Genomic DNA, 26934 nt, shown 5'->3' on the forward strand with positions numbered 1-26934 from the left:
GGCAGGTGGTGGGTGGTTGGGTGGGTGGGCAGTGGTGGGTGGTGGTTGGTCTGATTCCTGCCCTCAGTCCTGAACTCCACACACAACATGCTCTGCTAATCATTAGGACTCTAGCAAAAAGCACAACTGGCAGGAATTTTGCAGCTGCAGTTTTGTAATTAGGGTGCATTACACCACATTCAGAATGTATACAAGTTAATTTTCTCGAATGTTTTATTTTATGCAATTATCTACAATTCAACCAGTTTGGATAGATCCTGATGACGCTGTTTTTGTGAGTTGGCTTAACTGTACAGCTTCTATTAATCCCGAGTAAATTTGCTCTGAACTGCTGCCAGGTTTTGAGCCTGTGGAGCCACAAGGCTTGCAGGGGATAAAGGAACAGATCTCCCTCAGCAGGCAGCTGAAACCCTCCCCCCTTCCCCCCCACCCCCAACAAAATGAAGCCTGGTCATTTCCACTCAAGCTACACTGAGGGAAACCAGCAGGCGACACAAATTCTGTCCGGAGCTCCCTGGAGTGGTCCTTGCTTACACTCTACAGGTCTAGTGGCAAGAGTGGTGCTGCTGGTGAGTGCTATGAATAGGTTGTCACCAATTGTATCAACGCAAACTTTCCTCCCTCAGGTTCTAATGCAATCATGAAATTGTAAGGAAATAAGGGGGCTTATGAATGGAAGACGTTTTCTTTTTTTTAATACCCAGTTGCACTATCTAATACTTCTAAGTCATGTACAACCCGAGTTAGAGAAAGAGTAAAGCTCCCTCTACATTGGGCCATCAAGCACTGGCTGATTAAGTATAGGATGTGCTAGATACACAGAGTGATTTCCATATCCCTATTGCCTGGTTTGCGTTTCAAATCAAGACCAAAATAATATGCCTAGTATAAGTGCAAACTGACTGCTTTTGGCTGCCGCCCTCTCTGATCTTTCAGCGGATCTTGACCTAGAAGGCTGGAAATCAGCAGGAACCTAATCAATGTGAATCAGGGCCAGATGATGTAGTTACAACTCCCAACTCTATATCTGTCTCTTCCCATTCCTGTTCTGGCCACTGAATATTGCTGGAGAAGTCGGGAGGCAGCTTTTTGGTACATACATTCAGGGGATGCTCAGCTCCAGTTGAGAAAATCTGGATGGAGTTAGAGCACACTTCTTTTGATGCCAGCTGTTGTGTGTTTGAAAGTGTAAAAGCTTCCCCATTAAGTGCCCCTGTGGTGGAAGGTGCTGCACAAATCTTGCTGCTGCCTAAAACTGGGTCTCCTTTCACTCCTGAATTTTGCAGAGTGTGGAGGCCAGCCAGGACAGCATTGAAACAGTTGAGCCAGGAGGTAACAAAGAGATGGATGCAGGTTTCAGCGGCAGATGGGGGCGAGGCGGGCAACGTAACAGAGGTGGAAGTAGGTTGTTTTTGTGATGGAGATTATATGGGATCTCAAGCTCAGCTTAGGGTCAAGTAGGATGTCAATGTTGTGAACTGTCTGGTTCAGCCTGAGTCAGTGGCTGGGGAGGGAGATGGAATCGGTGGCAAGAGTTTGTACCGGGGGCCAAATACGATGGCTTTGGTCTTCCCAATGTTTAACCGGAGTACAGTGCAGTTCATCCAAGAATGGATGTTACAGAAGCAGTCTGCCAACACGGAGGTGGTGGAGGGGTCAAGAGAGCTGGTGGAGAGGTAGAGCTGGGTATTTCAGTGTACATGCGGAAGCTCACCCTGACAGATGATGTCACTGAGGGACACCATGGAGATGAGGAGGAGGAGTGGGCCAAGGATAGATTGTTGGGTCTTACAGAGGTAGAAGTGTGGGGGTGGAAGGAGAAGCCATTATGGGGATATTATTGTATCGCTAAGACTGGAACCAAGCAAGGGCAGTCCCAGTGACCTGACAATGGAAGGAGAGGCATTAGAGGAGGATGGTGTGGTTGTCTGTGTCAAAGGCTGCAGAGGTCATAGAATCAGTCATTTATACGGAAGAAGGAGGCCAATCAGCCCATTAAGTATATGCCAGCTCTCCAAACAGCAATCCTGTCTGTCCCATTCCCCACTCTATCCTCATAGCCCTGCAAGTTTGTTTCCTTCAAGTGCCCATCCAATTTTCTTTTGAAATCATTGATCATCTCCACTTCTACCACCCTAGTAGGCAGCGAGTTCCATTGGGGAGGATGAGAAGAATAATGCTCTGTGGACAATATCAGTCACAGAAGATGTCATTTGTGTCTTTGATTAAGGCTGTGGTGGGATGGGAAATCTTACTGGAGAGATTTAAACATGGAGCTGCAAGAAAGATAGGCACGGATTTAGGAGGCAACAATTTAAAGGAGTTTGGAGAGGAAGGGAGTGTTGGCGATGAGATGGTAACTTGTAAGGATAGGGGGAGTTTTTGAAGAGCTATTTTGAAAAAGATGGGGACAGTATCTGAAGAGAAGTAGCCATGTAAAATGTCAGCTTGCATTGGGGCCAGGAAGGGAAGTCAGGTGATCAAAGTTTCATAGGATAGTGGATCTCGAGGACAAGATGAGCTCATGGATGGTTTGATGGGCGATAGCAAAGAAACTAGAGAAAGACTCAAAATCAGGGCCAGGGCGGGGTGGGGGGAAATGGTGTGGGGGAATGGTGGGGTGGGGGGGGGGGCGTGGTGCGGGTTGGCTAGGTGAGCAAGCAGAAAGTGTGAACCAGCAGAGGCAGCTGAACAGATGGCCTCAATTTTAGTGATTTAAGAGATTGGGTTAATTTGCTGGAGAATGAGATCCAAACACACAATGACAGTAGGATGCCATCTTGTCCATGAACTTCCTTTTTATAGAAATCATGGAAGATAATATGGCCTTGAGGATTTTCTGGGATAGTGGAGAGAATGATGTGAATCACTGTGACATAGGAGGAGGACCAGAGGTAGAAGGAGTGCTTGCTCAATCCAACTGCTGGAGTCCCACAGGTAACCCCTGATAAATGCGTTGGTGCTTTTATCTAAATTTAAACTTTTAGGTTTAATCTTCAATTAGAAATTAGATAAAACTTTAGACAAAAATATCAGCGATAATTTGAAAATCTTTGTACTCCAGCTTATTTGCAATCATTCATCCAGCAACGCAACTGACATAAAAGACCAACTTGCATTTATATAGCACCTTTCATAGAATTATAGAATAGTACAGCACAGAAGGAGACTATTTGGCCCATCGAGTTTGCGCCAGGTCTTTCGAAGAGCAATCCAGTTAGTCCCACACCCTGGCTCTTTCCCCATATTCCAGCAATATTTTCTCCTTCAAGTATTTATCCAATTTTCTTTTGAAAGCTGCAACTGAATCAGCTTCCACCATCCTATTCCAGTGCATTCCAAATCTTAACCACTTGTTGCATAAAGAATTTTATCTCATGTCACCTCTGTTTTTTTCACCAATCACCTTTAATTTGTGTCCTCTGGTTACTGATCTTTTAGTACGGTATCTCCTCCAGGAGATGCTGTATTGCTTTAACATTGTAAAGTGCCCCAAGGCACTGACAGGAAAGGTCTCACTTGTGGAGTGCACTTTATGCAGTGAGCCGTGAAAATGCTGATAACTGAAAGATACTTGAACCATCAACTCGAATACTGTAACCTTGTGTTACATTTACCGTACAACATGACTGCAGCAAAAATAAAAGGGGTTTTATCCACTTCAATTCTATAGTGTGAGAATGGATCAGTAGTAGTCTAATACACTGGATCATTCATTGATTGACCGTGTAGCTGACTACCTGCTGTTCATTCCCAAAATGCACTGAACTTGTTGGAAGCATCATTGTCCAGTTAAATTTGCATCGTACTTTGCAGGAATGGATTTACCACACAGAAGCAAGATTTTGATGCACTTTAAAATTACAAGGTGATAGAATCATAGAATAGTAAAACACAGAGGCCATTCGGCCCATTGTGCCTGTGCAGGCTCTTTGAAAAATCTATCAGTTAGTCCCACTCCTCTGCCCTTTCCCCATACCCCTACAATCTTTGCCTCTTCAAGTATCCAAGAAACCCCATTGATGAAGCAAATTTCAGCAAACACTATGACAAAACTCTGCAGTATTGTTCTGTTTGTCAAAAATGGAGCAGAGCTTGTGCACGTATTTTGGTAGTCACTTATCAACTTAGGCTTGTACTGTAAGACTCTAGTTGAGTTGGCAAAAATAACTGATGAATAAAACCCTCTTTCTCCCTCTGCTCCAGTTCTTTTAAACTGATATTTTTGAGACAGTACAGGCCAAAATGATTTAGTTTAACCTTTTCTCACTTTTCTGGGCTGTCATATAAGTCTGTTCAACATCATCATAGTTCAATACATGACCATCTCGTCTAATTCTTCTGGGAAATAATAAGAAAAGAGAAGCACTACAGTATGTTAGCTGTGCACCTCTTGCGAACAAAACTGGTGATCATTCCAACACTGTAACTGCAATCTCCAGAACAAACAGGAACCTGATTGTAGATGTAGCAAAGTGCAGAGAATAGTTTTTAAACTGAAGGGTGAATTTGTAGGGAGGGTTGGGGTAAGGGTGGTGGGGGAAGAAGACACTGTATTGAGAAGACTTTGTGTTTAAGGTGTCCCCAAACAGATAGCTGGCCACTCCCCAACAAATTGAGTAGGAGGAAGATTCCTTTCGAGGGCGGGTTAGCGGTCTATGATCAGAGTGGGTAGGACGCTGTGCAATTTTCTTGCCGGTCGGAAGAACGCGACAAACATGAAAGAACAAGTTTGCAGTACACAGTCACTATACCACGCACGCAAGGTTGACTAGTTGGAATTGTTCCTCTTCTACCATATACAACTGCGGCTTTACTTATTTGAAAACAACTAATCCAGAAATACGGAAAAAAAAAAATCTGGAATAGACGTGTTTTTAATCATTAGGATTGCCGAGGTAAATAACTCGTTCAATATTTTTCAGCTAATTTATGTCTATTCAACAGCATCTTTCATATGGTTTCTTAGTTCACAATTTCTATGCTAATCTGTATAATCAAAGGAAATCCCTTGTTTCTTTGAACTAATCCTTTCCAAATCATTACAGAAGTGTGGTTAGGGTGGGAAGATGATGGATGTAGCTACCACAGAATGAAGTGAGATTAGAGGGCTGGTTGAAGGATTTGTCACCTTCTTTGAGCTTCATTCATTTCCAATATTTCTGTACATGCTTCATGGAGCTTCAACAAATGATAAAACTGAGAAACTCTACAGAGTCTGGTTACAACCATGCCTCCTTCACAATACTCGTTGGGAATCCCACATCCACCATCACATGACTTGATAACACAGTTTCAACGGAGCTACTGGAATGACTGCTCCAATCACAATGTTTTGAATCAAAGTAAGATAAATGAAGGATGTGCCACAGCCTGCAGTATGATGATACATAACTCAGCTCGACTAATGGCATAGACCATAACCTTATCATCATTTCCTAGCTTCTATATTTGCTGAGATATCTGCTGTTGATGATGAAACCTTTCCAGTGTCCCAATGCAACTAGTCCTTCAAAAACCTTCCACTCTAACTATTTCTGCAGGTTTCAGTCCCTCCATGAAGAGGTTAACTTCTTGCCAGGATGTAGTTCCACAAGGAATCACTCACCTGCTGGCGCTCACCAACGTCCATTATGCATACAGGAACCTTGAGGATGAGCGAGTGTCAGCAGACAGTTCTATCATTGGGCAGGTTATGGTGCCCAAACCTATCCTCATCTAATGACCGAGCATGTAAACTTTCAGCAAGTGATCACTGGATAGCAACCAGGATGGGGAACCATGACCAGTTCAACCATTCGCTGCTCTCCTGCTAGAGTTCGGTTTACTCAGCACAGTCGAAAGCTCAAACCTAAGATCTTTCAGTCTGTATGGCTCAGCTATTTTAACCACTTGAACCACTGGGTGAAGTACGGCTATTTGCCACCTCTAATGGCATCACTGAGTTTGGACAGTCACTGATAGAAAACTGTATTTGTGAACTTGTATCCAACCTCTACATATCAGCATTCCAACATGGGACATCAGCAATTTACCTCACTGAGAATCAGCGTTGACCAAACAAAATCCTACCAGAACAGCATGGCCAAATGCTACTGGGCTGAAATGAGAACATTTCTCTCTCTGAAAACCATTCGAATCTTAGCTCACTGATAGAATCCCGACAGAGTTAGTGGTGAACAGATGCACAGGTTGCTGAGGATGTCTTACCTGTCACCAGCTCCAGATACATTCAGTATTTCTTCTCTCTCAACAGCAATTGCTGGGTAATGGAAAGCACAAACCTTACCAGGTACAATCTGGGAGAGAACAAAAACATTTAAATACAGGCTCAGTGTGTTAGAGCCCCAGTAGACCATGGTATGGAGTAATGGGACTTGGGTTACAACTTCCAGTGAGTTACCAATTAACCACGCTGTTATAAGGAGATGCTAATCAGATGCTAAGCACTTCCCCACTTACAGGATGAGGTATAGTGGGTCATCCTGGCCATTCTTGTGCTGCTTTAGCGATGTGAGCGTGCTCACAGCAACTTGCATCTCAGATTATTTTCCCTACATTTCCCTTTCTCTTGTAAGTAGCTCACTGGCCAGGTATTAATTAGATATTGTGTGCTTGGGGTTGACTCAAGAGCCAGTTTCAGAAGGTAATCACGCCATTGAGAATTAGGGAGTGTGACAGTGGAAGAGTGGTGACTATCTGAGGGCCGGAGAAAGGGACGGGTAGAACACGATTGCCCAAGAACAATTTACACTCTCAAATGATTTGAAGAATAATAGTACAGTTTTTGTCTGTCTAGACTGTTTTGATTGGTCAGTTTAAGGGGTGTCTCTGTTGATGGGTTTATTTGGTGGGCGGTGCCTGGGTACACTCAGTACCCGAATGTTATAATGAAGTTTTAAAATATCGAATTAACCAACTGTCATCCCACAGGTGCAGAATAACAAGAGTTTTGCAGACCAACCGCACCAAATATAAAGCACTCCACAAGGGGAGGGGGGACAGTGGAATGGGAGGAAGGGTGGGGGGGAAATGACATGGGAAGAGGGGGGTATGGAATGGGAGGGATGGAGTAGCACAAGAAGAAGGGGTGGGATGGAATGAGGGATAGGGATGATATGGGGATGAAAGGAATGGGATGGGTATGGCATGAGAGGGATGACATGGGAGGGGGATTTAAAGAAGTACTGTTGCAATAAAGATACTAATTGCACCACAAATCTTTTGCTGGTCTCTACTAGTGTAAAATACAACACTGTAACTAATGACACCGATGGGAGGTCTTATTTGCGCATGCGCAAAGAAGGTGGTGACCTCATCAAAACAGCGTCAGCAGTAATTTGCCAGTAGCAGCTCCAAGATCAATCTGCGCATGCGTGCAGTGATGTCATCACACAGAGATGATTGCCCGGATGCTTGTGTGGTGGCGTTACAACCCACTCACTCTACAGCATGACTTTTTAAACCAGCAGGCAGCTGTGCCATCCGATTATTCTCTCTCCCTCCCCCCAGTATCTCCATCTCTGTGATTATGTGATTCTCTGTGAATGGAGGATGCTGCGATTATCGGACCATCTTTGGCACAGGCAGTTGCCTAAGACGTCGCTGAGTATGATATCATAGGGCTGAATTTTACCAGCCCTCCGACGTTGGGAGCTGTGGCGGTGGTGCCCGAGAAAATACTTCCGGGAGAGGCCTGCCACGGGTCTCGATGCTGGGAAGGGTCCACCGCATTTTACCAGCGGCAGCGAGGCCTTGGTGTGCCTCCCCCTCCCCCACCGCTCAGAGGCAGAGCCTTCATTTGAATATTAAATTAAATTTAAATACATTCAAAAGAACCTACCTTGTCCCAACGACTGTCCCACGCCGATATTCTGGCCAGTGGCCGGAACTCCCGAGCCTTTGGAACTCTGTTCCGAGATCCGAGGCGTGACACTGATGGGGAGGGGGGGAAGAGTGAAATTTTCAGGGCAGCTGAGGGGGGGGGGGGGGGGGATGGTGGGGAGGGGTTGAAGGGCAAAGGTAACGAAGTTCGGGGGGAGAAGTTTGGGTTGGGGATGAAGTTTTTTTTGATGGGAAAGGCCCAAATGGCCATTGGGGGAGGGGTGGTAGAGGGGCTTCTAGCTTTTATTTAATTTTAAAAAATCAATGTGAAATCAATTGGTCTTTAAAAATGTAAATTCAACTGAAGGGCTTGAAGCCCTTTAAAAATGGCACCTACGCAGTGGCGCCAGATGCTGTTGCTGGGGACGGAGCGGCATCGGGGGCAGGCAGTTCGCCCTCCATTTAAATGAGCCGCCGCGTGAAATATCGCAGAGGTTCAGCGGCACAGAAGCTGCGCGTGCATCTTGCCTTCTTTCAAGCTTTCCGCCGAGAACAGCAGTGAGCTAATAAAATTCAGCCGATAGACACTGCACTGCACATGTGTGGGAAGTGCTTCCCCCTAGTGTTGCAGTGTCTATAGATGCAGCCAAAATACAAAGATAATGATGAGCCAATAGAAAGTCTAATAGGACCTCGGAGATCCATACTATAGGTATGATACTGAGACTTCTTAGAGGGTAGAATGCAGATTCACCAGGAGGTTACATGGCAGAGGAAAATATGAAAGATTGGATTCTTTTTCATAGATTGTGGGGTGGTACAATAGAAGTACTTAAAATTATGAAAGGGTGGGACTTTGTAGATAGAAGCAGATGGTTTCTAGTTGTTGTGGGGCAAGAATGAAGGTCAGTAGTTACAAGATTAAATATAAAAAATGTATATGTAAGAGAAACCTCTTCACACAGAGAGTTGAGGCTGTGGAATTGAATTCGTGGGTTAGTGTTTCAGACAATATTCAGGATTAGGTTGGATGAGTGGATGAAGGAAAAGGGACTGAGGAAATGGAACGAGGTGGGTAAATGTAATTCAAATTATTCACTTGTGTGGAGGGAAACATTAACAGAGTGGATGGCCCAAAATGACCTTTTATCTGTGTTTTAATTTTTATGTGTTTTCAAGGCAACACCTAATTAAATTATGCATCAATAGCCAATGACACAGTAAAGATTGAGGAGTCACTGTGTGGAGATTTATGGGCCTGTGACAACATGCTAGAGTCCTACAGTATACTGGGTCACCTGACCTGTATCAGACCACTCAGAAGTAACAGGCGACGCTGGAGAAGGCTACCTGTTCATTTTGTTGGCAAAATAATATTATGTGATATTTGAGAAAATTAATGTTGACGTTTTGTGAACAACAAGCAGAAACTGTAGACAGGTGAAATGCCCAAGAGTGAATGTTCTCATTTCATTGCTAACCTTAGGAGCTTTCTTTGGCTGAAGAGAAATAGTTCCTTCTTCAGTTCTGCCACACAGCAGCACACCTTGTTCACCTAGGGTTACAATCACACACTGCAAGTGTTCCAACAGTGGCCGTGACATGTCCAGCGCAACACCCATGACGTCATCCATCACCGAGGGCAACTCTGTGCAGTTGAGGAAAATTGGGTGATAACCTTACAGACATTAACGAAAGTTCAAATTAAAAATGGATGCGGACTGCAGCAGCTCATAGATCCAACATATGACAGACAGCTATGACATCTCATACAAACAGAGCACCATATCCACACACTCTGCATCTAAATTGTTGGAATAAAATAAAATTCATTTTGTCTCCTGTCCCCAGCACTGATTCATTCAAATGCAAAAGTTACTCAGAAGCACAACAAAGTGGCAGGCATGTCAAGTCATCCACGAAGGAATTTAATTCCTTTGTGAAATTAAGGAAATAAATACATAGAAATGTTTGAAGGCTTCCCGACCTGTCACTTTCACTGAAGAACTCCCCGCTGTGCACTCACCTCGTTGACCCTGCTGAGTTCCATATAGTTTGGGAAACTCATGCACTTACTGTTAAATCCTGAGTTAATTGGGGATTTAAATATTTTAATTATTTACCCAACTGCTCCAAGGAGGGTTTCCTGCTCATCTGCAAACCCACCTGGCTTAAACCCAGAAGTGGGCGGTGTCATATCGGGTTGATGCCATTTTTCGGGGCTTTAACTCTCTGCCTGCACCAGAATGTGCCTCCCCTTGGCAGTTAAAATTCTGCCCATTACCTATGTTGGATCTAACCTGTTTGAAACATACTGCAAAATATAATCATTGTAAATGACTACCTGCTGGTACTGGTAATCCGAGTGCCTCATTCATTGCCCGGAGTTCCATCAGATTGGGTGATGTGTATGTCAGGGCTTTCCAGCAATCTGACTCAAATGGTTTGCAAGCTGCGATGTAGTCTGTCGGTTCGAACAACACTGCAAACAAGACAATGGATAAAAACATGTGGCTTGCTTTTCTTAACACCCCATTACTATAGCAACAAAATTCTAATCATTGCTTTTGTTGCCTACATCATTGCTGTCTCAGCTTTAATGGAACCAGCAGTGGGCAAACTCAGTGCTCGCAGCACCCAGTTACACTACATGGTAAAGAAAGCAAAAATTGGCCTTTCCATGGTGGTACGTTGTACTGATTCACTGTAAAATAACTTGGACGTGCAGTATTCTTAACTGTAACCGAACAGTGGGACGACACCACATGGCGTAATCATCAACTGGTCCATAGAGGAAGCATAACAACCTGTTTTTTAAGTTTGAAATTCTGGGTAAATGATGTGAATCTCTACTTGACTCAGCTATGTGCCTAATGGTGTCCATTACCTGGTATTTTGTGCTGTTTAGCAACACTGCAGACATAATTGATAGTTGACGTGGGGATATTTCCATCTAGAATCACAAATGCAGCTGATTGGAGTTGCTCCTTGAACTTAGAAACCTAACAGATAACAAAGAGTCCAGAAATACAGAAAGGATCAGATTGGATGAGCCAGGGAACAAACTCTGTGGAAAGAGAAAAGGAGATAGAGTCGATATCCCACAGAAATTATTTTAATTCCTCGTAATATTGGGTGCTTCTGGGTTTGTAGCCATCAATGTTAGGACATATCTACTAATCTCAATTTAAACCTATCCCAAGTGGCAGGAACAAAATGGTTTGGATCGGACACCCATTTTACACCTCGCCCAATTTAATTCCCCATTGACTTCAACGGACAGCATAGGCCAAGAACCAAAGCTGGGACCTTTAGCTTTGTATGGTTCAATACCACACCATACACTCGCCAAGTACTTGACGAAGAAATAAATTTGGTTTGATTCTTTTTTTTGTCATGTACAGTTTCTGAAACTTAAGGCTCACCACAGTCAGTTTGGTCAGTGCAGAGGATTTTGTGTGAGGAGCTTGGTTTCTCTTACATACTGCTCTGTAATTTGCCGGTGAATGTCCATGTCTCCAAGGCCCAGGCTTAGCTCTCCAGTTGCTGTGATCACTGCACAGTACACAGCTGTGCTATGTCCTGGTAACATTACCATAGCACCGGTATCCTAGAATGAGGGAGAACAGTTTGTTAATCTGAGTGCAGCCTGGTAGTACTGTACAAAACACAGCCAGTAACAACACATGGTGTCTTCTACAAACATGTGCAGCTGTGCCACATAGACCAACAGCAACAACTTATATTTATATGGCACCTTTAACGCAAAAGAATCCCAAGGTGCTTAGGGGCATTATAAAACAAAATATGACACTGTGAGCCGCTGTGGGCCATCAGCAGCAGCAGAATTGTACTCTTCTACAATCTGTAACTTCAAGGTCCCACATATCCTTCACTCTACCATTATCATCAAGCCTGGGGACTAACCCTGGTTCAATGAGGAATATAGGAAAGAATTCCAGGATCAGCGCCTGGTGTACTGAAAAATGAGGTGCCAACCAAGTGAAGCTACAACACAGAACTGCATGCATGCTAGACAGCAGAAACAGCATGCTATAGACAGCTAAGTGATCTCACAACCAAACAGATCAACTCAAAGCTCTGCAGTCCTGCCACACCCAGTTGTGAATGGTGGTGGACGATTAAACAACTAATGGGAGAAGCAGGCTCCATGATCATCCCCAACCCCAATGATGGAACAGCCCAGCACATTAGTGTGAAAAGATTAGGTTTGAAGCATTTGCAACCATCTTCAACCAGAAGTGCCAAGTGGATGATCCATCTCGGCCTCCTCCTGAGGGCCCCAGCATCACAGATACCAGTCTGCAGTCAATTTGATTCACTCCACATGATATTAAGAAACGGCTGAAGACACTGGATGCAGTAAAGGCTATGGGCACCGATAATATCCCAACTGTAGTACTGAAGACTTGTGCTCCAGAACTAGCTGTGCCCCTAGCCAAGCTGTTCCAGTATCGTTACAACACTGGCACCTATTCGACAAAGTAGAAAATTGCCCAGGTATGTCCAGTCCACAAAATGCAGAACAAATCCAATCCGGCCAATTACTGCCCTGTTGGTCTACTCTTGATCATCAGCAAAGCGATGAAAGGTGTCATCAACAGTGCCATCAAGCAGCACTCAATCAGCAATAACCTGCTCACTGATGCTCAGTTTGGGTTATGCCAGGACCGGCGGGCTCCAGACCCCATTAAAGCCTCAGTACAAACATGGACAAAAGAGCTGAATTCCGGAGGTGAGGTTGAGAGTGACTGCCCTTGACATCAAGGCAGCATTTGACCAAGTATGGCATCAAGGAGTGTTAACGAAATTGAGGTAAATGGATATCAGGGTAAAAACTCTCCACTGGTTGGAGTCATACCTATTACAAAGGAAGATGGCTGTGTTTGTCTTTTCAGCCCCAGGCCATCACTACAGGAGTTCCTCAGGATAGTGTCCTAGGCTCAACCATCTTCAGCTGCTTCATCAATGACCTTCCCTCCATCACAAGGTCAGAAGTGAGACTGGTCTCTGATGATTGCACAGTGTTCAGATCCATTCATAACTCCTCAGATACTGAAGCAGTAAGACCTGGACAACATTCAAGTTTAGGCTGATAAGTGAAGGTAACATTAGCGCCACACAGGTGCCAAGCAAATAACCATCTCCAACAAGAGAGAATCTAACTATCTCCCCTTGATGTTCAATGGCATTACCATCACTGAATCCCCCCACTATCCTGGGGGTCACCATTGACCAGAAAGTTAACTGGACCAGCCACATAAATGCTGTGGCTACAAGAGGTCAGAGGCTGGGAATTCTGCGGCGAGTATTTCACCTCAAAAAGGCACAAGTCAGGAGTGTGATGGAATACTGTCCACTTGCCTGGATTAGAACAGCTCCAACAATACTAAAAAACCTTGACACCATTCAGAACAAATCACTTTGCTTGACTGGCACCCCATCCACCGCCTTAAACATTCATTCCCTCCACCACTCTGGTTGTCATGTGTACAAGATGCACTGCAGAAACTCACCAAAGCTTCTTCAACAGCACCTTCCAAACCCGCGACCTCTACCAACTGGAAAGACAAGGGCAACAGGTGCATGGGAACACCACCACCTGCAAGTTCCCCTCCAAGCCACACACCATCCTGACTTGGAACTATATCACTGTTCCTTATTGCCACGGGGTTAAAATCCTGGATCTCCCTACCTAACAGCACAGACTGCAGCAGTTCAAGCAGGCCACGCACCACAACACTCTCAAGGGCAATTAGAAAAAGAAAAGATTTGCATTTATATAGTGCCTTTCACAACCACTGGACATCCAAAAGCACTCTATAGCCAATGAAGGACTTTTGAAATGTGGTCACTCTTGTAATATAGGAAACATGCAGCCAATTTGTACACAAACTCCCACATCAGCAATGTGAGAATGGCCAGATAAGCTGTTTTTAGTGATGTTGGTTGAGGGGTAAATATTGGCCAGGGCACTGGGGATAACCTCCCTGCTCTTAGAAATAGTGCCATGGGATATTTTACGTCCACCTGAGGGGGCAGATGTGGCCTCAGTTTAACATCTCATCCAAAAGATGGCACCTCCAACAGTGCAGCATTCCCTTAGTACTGCAGTGGAGTGTCAACCTTGATTTTTGTGCTCAAGTCCTGGAGTGGAACTTGAACGAACAACTTTCAGACTCAGCAACAAGAGTGCTATCTACTGAGCCACAGCTGGTACTTAACAGAAATGCCAGCAATGCCCTCATCCCAATAGCAAATAAAAAAAATATCCACAGCCATGTCTACCTGGACTGGTGCCTTTAAAATCTCCCTGTTTCACAGCAGAAGGCATTCAGAACGAGTTAATTCTGCTCAACTGGATGAAAGTGACCCAGATGTCAGTTAGTAGTTGGATCAAAACAAAGGCCAACATAGCCGCACAGTACGTGGGAGGGCCATGAAATGTGAGGATTGTGTTTTCAGACCACAGGAGTGCTGGGATGTAGGTTCAGCTCACCAACTCTCACACACTTCGTCTAACCACACCATTGTGAAGAGGCGTTGAGATAACGCCTGGCTCTTCTGCACAGAGTGGGAAAACGTAGAATTCTAACACCCCCAGTCTATGCTTTTATGCCATCCAGTGATGGGTTTCAAACTGGCATCCCGGGAGGACTGGGAGTGTGCCCATTTTCTCAGCTGAGGCATGGGCATCCCCAAGCATGGGGAAAGTGGAGAAAAACTCCTTTACAAAACCGCTTGCTAGGACAGTAATAATCTTCTCATGGTGCATTTAGAAAAGAATGCCTGCTCGGAGATAAATATGCTGCATAATGACCTACCATATGTTTGCAAAAGCGAAGAACTGCCTCTCCATTGGCATCCATTCCAATGGTGGAGATGAACAGTGGATTCAACCCTAGACGACTTAGACAGTCTGAAAAAAAGATAGACACATGCACACTGGTAATTGTGCAGTAAACTTTCCCTGCTCCCAACCCTGTGGCGTAATGGGTGAATGAAACAGGCCATAGTCTGGGTCTACAAAAGCACTTAAAGGGACTGGTCAGGTTATTGTGGTAAATGCACTGAACTGTCTGACATTTTTGCACAATTAATCCTGTGTGCTCTTTAATGTTTACAAACTGTCCTCAAGGAAAAAAAAGTGCAAGGATTGGAAGACGTTCTGACTGCCACTTGGGATAAGCATGAGTTTCTTTTAAAGAAAATAAATCAATATAAATGTAAAACATGCTAGTTATGTGAAGTTTTTTGCTGTATCACAGGTGACACACGCCAATGAACCAATGAAATCGCTTGGCCTATTAACCCTGGCTGCTCTACTAGTATCTGCTGTTTTTCAATCTCAGTACTGCTTGTGTTAGCATGCTACCAGAGTAAGAGACTTATCAATGGAAAAAGCAGGCTTTATGATTCTAACTAAGCAGTTTCAAATTTCCTACTGGCACTTTAATATAAATACAAGTATCTGCCACATTGAAACTCTAACAAACAGGATACCGAGGGGTAAAATGTGGGTTCACAAATGAAATCTATAATAGTACTCAGCTTTTGACTGTGCGGACTGTTCTGATTGGTCAGTTTAAGGGGTGCGTCTGTTGGTGGGTTTATTTGGTGGGCAGTGCCTGGTGCATGTGGGGCACGCGGAGGACTGGTGTGCGTGATGCACATGTGGCTGCCGATGGTTGGTGGTTGGGGGGGGTGGGTGCGAGGGGAGGTTTGTGTAGAACAAAAACAGCAGAAGGTAAAGGGGACCCAACAACAAGTTACCCTGGCTGGAGAGATTATTTCCGTCAGGGATGGGATGGGATTGGTTAAGTGCAGCAAAATGGCTGGGACAATTATTTGATACGATTTATTATTCAAAAACTATCCTTTGTGCTAAAAATGAAGATTCACTGGATTTGAATGAAAAAGTTTTAGAAAAGCTGTCAGGTGAATTAAAGGAATATATCAGCATTGATTCTGTACCCTCCAGAGTTTCGACACAGACTGACTCAATGGGCATGTCACCGCACAAACCTAGGCTCAAGGAACAGTTATAGTGTCGCTACAAAATTTAAATTCTGAACAAGAACTTTGTCATGGAACAAGATTGTTTGTTAGGAAGCTGTTTTCTTCGATGATAGATGCTGAAATTGTAACAGATAGATTTCAAGGAAATAGAATGTTTATTCCTCGAATAATATTGAGCTCATCAGATGTAAATCTGCCTTTTCAACTCAGGAAAAAACAGTTCCCAATTAGACTTTCATATTCTATGATTAAAAAACAAGACACAAGGCCAGACTCTTGACAAAATGTGCATTAATATTCCTAGGCCTAAAGCAGTAATGGAAGAATGGTGGGGACAGGTCCAGCAAATCCTCACATTGAATGAAAGTGCATACTGCAGAGAGAAAGTGGAATAAAGTAAATTATTTGTAAAAAGAAAATACACTGAACAAGAAGGGAGATACTCTGCTTGAATCATCTCAGCCCAATGAATAGCACTTCCACATCTGAATCAGACTTGATCACATAATTTAGCCTGACACTTCACTGCAGTACTAAGGAAGTGCTGCATTATCAGAGATGCAGGGCTGGGTTTTGCAGCTAGGCCACAGGTCCCGATGTCAGGGCCGGAAGCAGGTGTTGCTTCTGTTTGTGCAGGGATAAGCGGGCCACACGTGATCTTCTGGCGGCCGGCCAATTAACAGTGTGGCGGCGCAGGGGCCAACCACTCAGAGTGCTGAGATGGGGTCAGGTGCTAGCACCACCTTCAAAGGGCTGCTGGCACTGCATGCAATGGAGACTGCCTGGAAAGCTGAGAAGTTTAAAGAAACCTGCAGCCAGAATGGGAGAAGGAAGACCCCCAGGTGGCCCCATAGTTCAGCAATGCCTTCATGCAGGCTTTCCTCCAGGCTACAAGGGAAAGGTGGGAGATTTTCTTCCCAGGGATGGAAGGAGGAGACTGGCCCGACTGGCCAAGCAAGCCTGGATGGAGCTTGCAGAGGAGGGCAGCAGCTGTGGGTTCACCCGGGATTCAGCGCCGCAAACATGGATGGAAAATATGTCATAGCACTATTTGAAGAGCAGTGCCATTTTCCCAGTGGCCTGGCCAATATTCCTTCCTCAACCTCCAAAGCCAATGATCTGTTGCTCACCGCATTTGCTGTCTGTAGGAACTTGTACAGCATCTGAAGGGTGATGTCATCAAATGGTGACAAAAAGCATTAACAACTTTGATACCATTACCACAGCAGCATAAAGAATTGATTTCCAGCTGATTGTTGCATATTTTACATTTAATTATTCTAACATATTTAAAGGACCAAGAGATTAAAAATCTTTATACCTGCGAGGTTTCTGCCAACTCCTCCTATTGACTGATGTACAGTGCCATTGTTTGTGGGTCCGCTGAACTACAATATAGAAACAGCAAACCGTTTACTTTGAAATGACAGACATCACACAAAGCCCAGTTTTTATTTAAGTGTCAGACTTGGCTTGGTGGTAGCAATCTCACCTCTAGGCAGAATGACATGTCTTCAAGCCCCACTCCACAGTTTCAACACAGTCTAATTTGAAACTTCACTGCAGTTCTGAAGGTGTGCTGCACTGCAAAGGTGCCATCTTTCAGATGAGTTATTAAACCAAAGGGCACCCCCCCCTCCCCCCACCACCCTCCCTCTCAGATAGACATAAAATATCCTCCAGCACTATCCTTTTAAAAGCAGAGGAAATCTTTGGCCAATACTTAACCCTCGAACAGCACACCGACTATCTGGTCATTTATCTCATTGTGTTTGACTGCATTACAACAGTGACACACTTCTAAAGCACTTCATTGCAGTAAATGCTTTGAGATGTCCTAAGATCGTCAAAGACGCTCTATAAATGCAAGTTGTGTCTCTATTTTTCCTTTGTGTTGACATAAATAGTGTAAGCAGCTCATATGTAAATGACTGTCTCTGTCAGTGTGAAATTTAATTCACTGTGGCATTAGTACGAGTCTTGTAATGGCATTGTGTAGTAACAAGACACTTGGCCCATTTCAGTAGCATAATCATAATAAATATATCATAATAAATAGAGTGAAATCCTTTTCTGTTCAATTATTGCTCTATAAGGCACTGTGCACCAATAACCAAAGAAGGCAGTTGTAAATTATGAAACAGTTGGTAGTGGAGGGCAGGGCACATTGAGTAGGGTTTGAATAATTTGCTACTGGAGAGAGTAACACTGATTAATACCGGAATCAGTGTTGGAAAGCAGTGTAAGGCTGTGTAAGAAATGGAGGAGTTGTAACTGGAGACTGGAATAGGCAAGATTGATAACGCAGGCTATGTAGGGAGTCGAGAAATTGGTAACTGAGGGCGAGAAAGGTTGTTTAGTACATCAAGATTTTGGTGTTGGAGAGCAGGATAGCCTGCAATCATGATGGAGTTGGTTCTGCTGAGCACATCAGGTCATTTTGCAGTGCATCTTTGACATGCAGCTACAGTGTAAATGGTAGATACCGCCTGAAAACTTGAGCAGGCCCTCTGTCCAGAAGATAGTGCATTCATATCCCGAGGATTGTGACATAGCTGGATCATTGTTCGAAGAGAAAGGAGATCTCAGAACACTGGCAGTTCTGTATTGACTCCTTAGCTAGTGCAGGAAAGCCCTGAGTGCATCACACTCTCCAACAGGTATTCATTTCTGAATACTGATGAGAGTGATGGTTCATCTGCAGAGTGCAGCCAGAGCCAAGTCCATGGCACCACAGGTGGCTCAGCTGCACAGGAGGGTACAGGGAAGACTGGAAGAGCCATAGTGATAGGTGATTCAATAGTCAGGTGAACAGACAGGCGTTGTAGTGGCTGCAGACGGGAATCCAGGATGGTGTGTTGCCTCCCTGGTGCCAGGGTCAAAGATGTCACTGAGCAGCTGCAGAACATCCTGAAGGGGGAGGGTGAAGAGCCAGCAGTCGAGGTCCGCATCAGAACCAACGACACAGGTGGAAAGGTCCTGCAGTCAGAATTTAGGGAGCTAGGTAAGCAATTAGCAAGCAGGGCCTCAAAAGTAGTCATCTCCGGATTACTCCCAGTGCCACGCACAAGTGAGTATAGAAATAGAAGAATAAAACAGATGAATGCGTGGCTGGAAAGATATTGCAGGAGGGAGGGTTTTAGATTCCTGGGACATTGGGACTGGCTCTGGGGGAGATGGGACTTGTACAGGCCGGACAGGTTGCACCTGAACAGAGCCGGGACTGAGTTCCTCATGGGACGTTTTGCTAGTGCTGTTGGGGAGGGTTTAAACTAGTTTGGTGGGAGGGTTTAAACTAGTTTGGCGGGAGGGTAGACTCTGTTGGGACAAAATCAGAAATGAAAATGGAAGGCAGAAAATTAATAAATGAATCTGGAAAATAGAGGAAACATAGGTTAGAAAATAAAAAAGAGTTTGGCAGTGCTCAAGGGTATCTATTTCAATGCAAGGGGTATAGCAGATAAAGCAGATGAGCTGAGGGCACAGATAGTCACGTGACAGTATATCATAACTATTACAGAAACATGGCTTAAGGAGGGACAGGAATGGCAGCTCAATGTTCCTGGTTACAGGGTTTACAGACGCATCGGGAGGGGGATAAGAAAGGAGGGGGAGTGGGAATTTTGGTCAAAGAAACAATTACAGCTGTGGAGGGATGATATGTTGGAAGGTTCATCAAATGAGGCAATATGGATTGGGCTAAGGAACAAAAAAGGGGCAAATCACACTGCTGGGAGTGTACTAGAGACCCTTGAACAGTTAGAGGGAGCTAGAAGAGCAGATATGTAGGAAAATCGCTGAGAAGTGCAAGAATAATAGGGCAGTAATAGAAGGGAATTTTAACTACCCCAATATTAACTGGGATAATTTTAGTGTAAAAGGAATTGAGGGAGCTGAATTCTTGAGGTACATTCAGGAGAACTTTTTTGACCAGTATGTAGCAAGTCTAATATCCAAGGGCGCAGTTTTAGACTTAGTTTTAGGAAATGAAGGTGGGCAGGTGGAAGGAGTGGCAGTGGGAGAGCACTTTAGTGGCAGTGATCATAATTCAGTCAGTTTTAACATAATTATGGAAAAGGACAGAGATAGAACAGGAGTTAGAGTTCGCAATTGGGGCAAGGCCAATTTTACTAAACTGAGGAGTGATTCAGTGAAAGTGGACTGAAAACAGCTACTTGAAGGTAAATCAGTGTCACAGCAGTGGGAGGCATTCAAAGGGGAGATTCAAGGGGTTCAGAGTAAACATGTTCCACAAAGAGAAAGGATGAGGCGGTCAAATCTAGAGCCCCATGGATACCAAGGAGCTTACAGGGTAAGATAAGGCAGAAAAGGAAAGCTTATGTCTGACACCGAGAATTCAATACTACAGAAAGCCGAGAGGAGTATAGAAAGTGGAGGGGTGAAATCAAAAAGGAAATTAGGAAAGCAAAGATAGGGCATGAAAGAATATTGGCAAGCAAAGTCAAGGTGAGCCCAAAGATGTTTTATCAATACATGAAGAGTAAGTGGATAACTAAGGAGAGAGTAGGCCCCATAAAAGACCAAAAAGGTAACTTATGTGTCGGGGTGGAAGATGTTGGTATTGTTTTTAATGAATACTTTGCATGTCTTCACAAAAGAGGGGGACAATGCAGATATTGTAGTTAAGGAGGAAGAGTGTGAAGTATTGGATATGATAAACATAGGGAGGGAGGAAGTATTAATGGGATTAGCATCCTTGTAAGTTGATAAATCACCAGGGCCGGATGAAATGTACACCAGGCTGTTAAAAGAAGCAAGAGAGGAAATACAGAAGGTCTGACCATTATTTTCCAGTGCTCACTGGATACAGGTGTGGTGCTGGAGGATTGCAGAATTGTTACTGTACCTGTGTCTAAAAAGGGAGTGAGGGATAGACCAAATAATTACAGGCCTGTTAGTCTAACCTCAGTAGTGGGCAAATTATTGGAATCTATTCTGAGATACAGGATAAACTGTCACTTAGAAAGGCACAGGTTAATCAAGGATAGTCAGCATGGATTTATTAAGGCAAGCTCTTGTCTGAATAACTTGATCGAATTTTTTTGAAGAAGTAACAAGGAAGATGGATGAGGGTCGTGCAATTGATGTGATCGACATGGATTTTAGCAAGGCTTTTGACAAGGTCCCACATGGCAGACTAGTTAAAAAAATAAAATCCCATGGGATCCAGGGAAATGCAGCAAGGTGGATACAAAATTGGCTCAGTGGCAGGAAACAAAGGGTAATTGTTGATGGGTGTTTTTGCGACTGGAGGGCTGTTTCCAGTGGCGTTCCGCAGGGCTCAGTACTGTGTCCCCTGCTTTTTGTGGTATATATTAACGATTTGGACGTAAATGTAGGGGGCATAATCAAGAAGTTTGCAGACAACACAAAGATTGACCGTGTGGTAGATAGTGAGGAGGATAGCCGTAGGCTGCAGGAAGATATTGATGGTCTGGTCAGATGGGCAGAATAGCGGCAAATGGAATTTAACCCAGAAAAGTGTGAGGTGATGCATTTGGGGAGGTCAAACAAGGGAAAGGAATACACGATTAATGGGAAAATACTGAGAAGTGTAGAGGAAGTGAGGGACCTTGGAGTGAATGTCCACAGATCCCTGAAGGTAGCAGGACAGGTCGATAAGGTGGTTAAGAAGACACATGGAATCCTTTCCTTTATAAGCCGAGTATAGAATACAAGAGCAGGGAGGTTATGCTGGAACTGTATAACTCATTGGTTAGGCCACAACTTGAGTACTATGTGCAGTTCTGCTCACCTCACAACAGAAAGGAAAATCTGATGGAAATGTACAAAATATGTGAGGGGCCTGGATAAAGTGGAGGTGAAGGGCCTATTTACCTTCGCAGAGAGGTCAGTGACAAGGGGGCATAGATTTAAAGTGATTGGTAGAAAAATTAGACGGGAGATGAGGAAAAATGTTTTCACCAAGAGGGTGGTGGGGGTCTGGAACTCACTGCCTGAAAGGGTAGTAGTAGCAGAAACCCTCAACTCATTCATAAGGAGTCAGGATGTGTACCTTAAGTGCCGTAATCTGCAGGGCCACAAACCAAATGCTGGAAGCTGAGATTAGAATGGCTGGATCATTTTTTCGCCAGCACAGACACGATGGGGCAAGTGGCCTTTTTCTGTGCCTTAAACTTTCTATGATTCTATGAATGTGACCAGACAGACTTCCAATAAATCAGTGACCTAAAATAGAATTAATAGCCTTACAGGTCAACTGTCTAACTACACAAGTACCTTTTGTGCTTTACCACTTTTGAAACCATTATCTTACAAGATTGATTTTTTTTTTAATTTGCCTTTAAAGCAAATTATATTCACAGCTATTTCACTTGCAATCTCCACTCTCTCTCTATAACTGAGTAAGCCTGTACCCTGTCCCACTCTCAGCTCGATTAATAACTGTGTGAGCCTGTACCCTGCCCCTCTCTCAGCTAGATTAATAACTGAGTGAGCCTGTACCCTGTCCCTCTCGATTAATACCTGAGTGAGCCTGTACCCTGTCCCTCCCTCAGTTCGATTAATAACTGAGTGAGCCTGTACCCTGTCCCTCCCTCAGTTCGATTAATAACTGAGTGAGCCTGTACCCTGCCCCTCTCTCAGTTCGATTAATAACTGAGTGAGCCTATACCCTGCCCCTCTCTCAGTTCGATTAATAACTGAGTGAGCCTGTACCCTGCCCCTCTCTCAGCTCGATTAGTAACTGAGTGAGCCTGTACCCTGTCCCTCTCTCAGCTCGATTAATAACTGAGTGAGCCTGTACCCTGCCCCTCTCTCAGCTCGATTAGTAACTGAGTGAGCCTGTACCCTGTCCCTCTCTCAGTTCGATTAATAACTGAGTGAGCCTGTACCCTGCCCCTCTCTCAGCTCGATTAGTAACTGAGTGAGCCTGTACCCTGTCCCTCTCTCAGTTCGATTAATAACTGAGTGAGCCTGTACCCTGCCCCTCTCTCAGCTCGATTAGTAACTGAGTGAGCCTGTACCCTGTCCCTCTCTCAGCTCGATTAATAACTGAGTGAGCCTGTACCCTGTCCCTCTCTTAGCTCGATGACTGAGTGAGCCTGTACCCTGCCCCTCTCTCACTGTTGTTCTGTAACTGGTCAACAGGTACTGTTTATTTCCATATGATTTTTGATTTTTCATCCATCCCTGACCTTTTCTCATCATGCTCGTTCAGGAGTTCTCTGTGAGAGGTGCCCACACCCTATCCACATCCTGGGGGTTACCACTGACCAGAAACGGAAGTGGAGTAGCCATATTAACACCCTGGCTACAGGAGCAGATCAGAGGCTCAGAACCCTGCGGTGAGTAGCTCACCTCCTGACCCCCAAAGCCTGTCCACCATCTGCAAGATACAGGTTAGGAGTGTGATGGAATACTCTCCACTTGCCTGGATGGGTGCAGCCCCAACAACACTCAAGAAGCTTGGCACCATGCAGGACAAAGCAGCCCGCTTGATTGGCACCCCATCTACAAACATTCACTCCCTCCACCACCGACACACAGTGGCAGCATTGTGTACCATCTACAAGATGCACTGCAGCAACACACCAAGGCTGCTTCAACAGCACTTTCCAAACCCGCGACCTCTACCAACTAGAAGCACAAAGGCAGCAGATGTATCGGAACACCACCACCTGCAGTTTCCCCTCCTAGTCACACACTATCCTGACTTGGAACTACATCACCAGTCCTTCAGTGTCACTGGGTCAAAATCCAGGAACTCCCTTCCTAACAGCACTGTGTGTGTACCTACCTCCCACGGACTGCAGCGGTTCAAGAAGGCAGCTCACCACCACCTTCTCCGGGGCAATTAGGGATGGACAATAAATGCTGGCCTTGCCAGCTACGCTCACATCCCCATAAAGCAATAAAAAAAAGTTAGATGTTTCTCATTGTGTTGCCTTGGTACAGATGAACACAGCCAGCACCAGTGTACTGCTCAATGCCTCCTGATTCACCCAGAATATCAGATGGCAGAATGAAGTTTTCATTCTTGCTGGTTGTACCTCCCTGCTCAGCAAAAAGAACATGTGATCATGAACAATTATTCCACGCAGGTATTGTCAGGAAACAGGGCCACCGAGTGGCCAGAGTGATTAAAGCAGCTCTTTAGTCAGAATGGATATATTTTGGTTCAAGGATGAACTGCATTTTAAAACATGAATAAACGATTGAGAATCACCAGCTCAGCTCATGTCTTCTGAAGAGTACACTAGGTCCTGCAGCGCTGTGAACAGCGAAACTCAGTTTTCACTGCGCAAGAAATATACTACTGATTCTTCTTTTGATTTTGTGTCCGAACCATTGATATCTTATCCAAAATTTATTGTGAGGGTGGTGAGGGACCGGAGTTACTTGGAGTGTCTGCAGTACTGAACTGTTCCATGTGACATACAAACACATGAGCATACGAATTAGGAGCAGGTGTAGGCCACTCGGCCCCTCGAGCCTGCTTTGCCATTTAACAAGATCATGGCTGATCTGATTGTAACCTCAACTCCACATTCCCGCCGACCCCCGATAACCTTTCACCCCCTTGCTTATCAAGAATCTATCTACCTCTGCCTTAAAATATTCAAAGACTCTGCTTCCACTGCCTTTTGAGGAAGAGAGTTCCAAAGACTCACAACCCTCAGAGAAAAAATGTCTCCTCACCTATCTTAAATGGGTGACCACTTATTTTTAAACAATGACCCCTAGTTCTAGATTCTCCTACAAGAGGAAACATCCTTTCCACATCCACCCTGTCAATAAAGGCCTGCTCAGGTCAGGGAAAAAAAACCCGACCCAAACCTGACAGGACCACATTGGACCCGAGCCCAATCCGGTCAGAGTCCCTCCAATTTTTCCTGCGTGCAACCCAACCACCGGAATGTTCCCTTTACCTACCTTGCGACTCCCAATCTGCAGAAAGCTGCAGCATGAGCGTGATGACATCATAGAGATGCTCACTCGCTCACTGCGCAGACTCAGAGTTTCCCTCTTTGACGTTCCAGACTCGCTGCTCAGGTAGGTTTTTCAGTTATAACACTTACCTGCAATTCTTGCTGTGTGTAGCTGACCTGGACCCAGACCGACCCAGACCCAGCCTGACCCGGACCCGGCCAGACCTGCACCGAGCCCGAAAGCCGGACCCGGAAGAGCGACCTGAACCCGACACATGTCGTCGGGTTTGGGTCGGGTAGCAGGCCTTTACCTGTCAAGGCCCTCAGAATCTTCGGTCTATTATATTATATATCATTTTTTTTATTTATTTTATTTTATTTATTTAGAGATACAACACTGAAACAGGCCCTTCGGCCCACCGAGTCTGCGCCGACCAAGAACCACCCATTTATACTAACCCTACAGTAATTCCATATTCCCTACCACCTACCTACACTAGGGGCAATTTACAATGGCCAATTTACTTATCAACCTGCAAGTCTTTGGCGGTGGGAGGAAACCGGAGCACCCGGCGAAAACCCACGCAGTCACAGGGAGAACTTGCAAACTCCGCACAGGCAGTACCCAGAATTGAACCCGGATCCCTGGAGCTGTGAGGCTATGGTGCTAACCACTGCGCCACTGTGTAATATAAGAGAAAGCATAAGTATGTCATGAGGTAGTAAATGAGCCTTTTGACCAATTTTTTCCTCAGGTTATTGAGGCTCCTGATTTGCCCTCCCTCTTTGATCAGGTTCCCAAACCTTTGCCACTACTCTTCTGAGTCAGACCTCCAGAGGCAGAAAGAAGGAGCCATAGAATAGTTCCCTCCCTCCTTGTCGAGTTATTTTACCTCCACTCAATGTAAAAGAAAGACAGAAAGAACTTGTATTTATCGAGCACTTTGCATGACCTCAAGACATCCCAATTTACTTCACAACCAATGAAGAACTTCTGAAGTGCAGTCACTGTTGCAACGCAGGAAATGCGGCAGCCAATTTGTGCACAGCAAGGTCCCACAAACAGCAATGAGATAGGACCGGATAATCTGCTTATTAATGTTGGTTGAGGGATATACGCTGGCCAACACTGGAGAGAAGTACCCTGCACTTCTAACTCTCTGCTCCAGTGGAAATATTCCTATCCATTTCCAGTCTCCCCTCATAATTAGAGCTTTCCATTCTTGGTATCATCCTGGTGAATCTATGCTGTATGCCTTGAATATCTTCTCTATAATGGGGCATCCAAAACTGCACTAGATACTCTAATTCTGGCCGACCCAAAGTTTTGGAAAAATGTATTATTGCTTTGTAACTCTAATTTGTAAAGTCCAAAATGCCATAATTACCTACACTTCTGTTTAAGACAATTACGTATTTAAATTCCTAAGTCTCTCTATTTATCCACATATTTCAATGTTTCTCCATTGACAGAACATTCCCATTTTTTCTTTGAAAATATATTACCTCACTTTTACCCATATTAAATTGCATCTAGCAGCACAATTTAGGAAGAATATATTGGACCTGGAGAAAGCGCAGCATGGATTTACCAGAATGATACCTGACACCAAGGGTTAAATTAAGAGGACAGATTAACCAAGCCAGGAATAAAAAGAGAAAATGCTGGAAATAATCAGCAGTTCTGGCAGCATCTGTGGAGAGAGAAACAGAGGGCACAAATGGGCCAGGATCACAGGTAGGCAGGCACTTAAAAAAATCACCGGCTTGCATGCAGCTTCTCCGGCTCCATCCGCTCCTGCGCCATTTTCGCGGAGGTGGTGCAGCAGGGTTACCTGTCCGCACACAACTGATTAAGGTATTTAAGGACCAGTTTAGGCCAATTAAAGGTGGCCAACTGGGATTTTCCAGTTGTCCTCCAGGTCCCCATAGGCAGCGGGGCCAGTTTTAACCGGCAGGACGTTGTCTCCCAGCAGCAGACCTGGGGGAGGGGGCCACTGCTCCAGGTAGGCCTAGAGGCTCTCCCTGCCTGCCTGGTTACAGTAGCAGCTGCAAACTGCCCTGTAGAGAGGTTGCCCCCTCCATAGTGGAGGCCTGGCTGCAAAAGTCATTTTTACTTTAAGTTTAAAAAAGTTGGAGAGAGGGCACCTCAATTTTG

General features: G+C 44.7%; 1 protein-coding gene across 1 annotated transcript in view; it reads right to left on the reverse strand.

Annotated features, from left to right (window-relative positions):
* Window positions 1-26934, reverse strand: part of zgc:136858 (uncharacterized protein LOC678543 homolog) — a 102872-nt gene that overhangs the window by 27854 nt on the left and 48084 nt on the right. The window contains 7 exon segments of the mRNA XM_068050750.1: window positions 6211-6299; window positions 9306-9472; window positions 10169-10306; window positions 10712-10826; window positions 11306-11434; window positions 14670-14764; window positions 17186-17252. Coding sequence (XP_067906851.1) covers window positions 6211-6299; window positions 9306-9472; window positions 10169-10306; window positions 10712-10826; window positions 11306-11434; window positions 14670-14764; window positions 17186-17252 — 800 coding nt within the window.

Source organism: Heterodontus francisci, chromosome 18, assembly GCF_036365525.1.
Source record: "Heterodontus francisci isolate sHetFra1 chromosome 18, sHetFra1.hap1, whole genome shotgun sequence".
Classification (NCBI taxonomy): Eukaryota; Metazoa; Chordata; class Chondrichthyes; order Heterodontiformes; family Heterodontidae; genus Heterodontus; species Heterodontus francisci.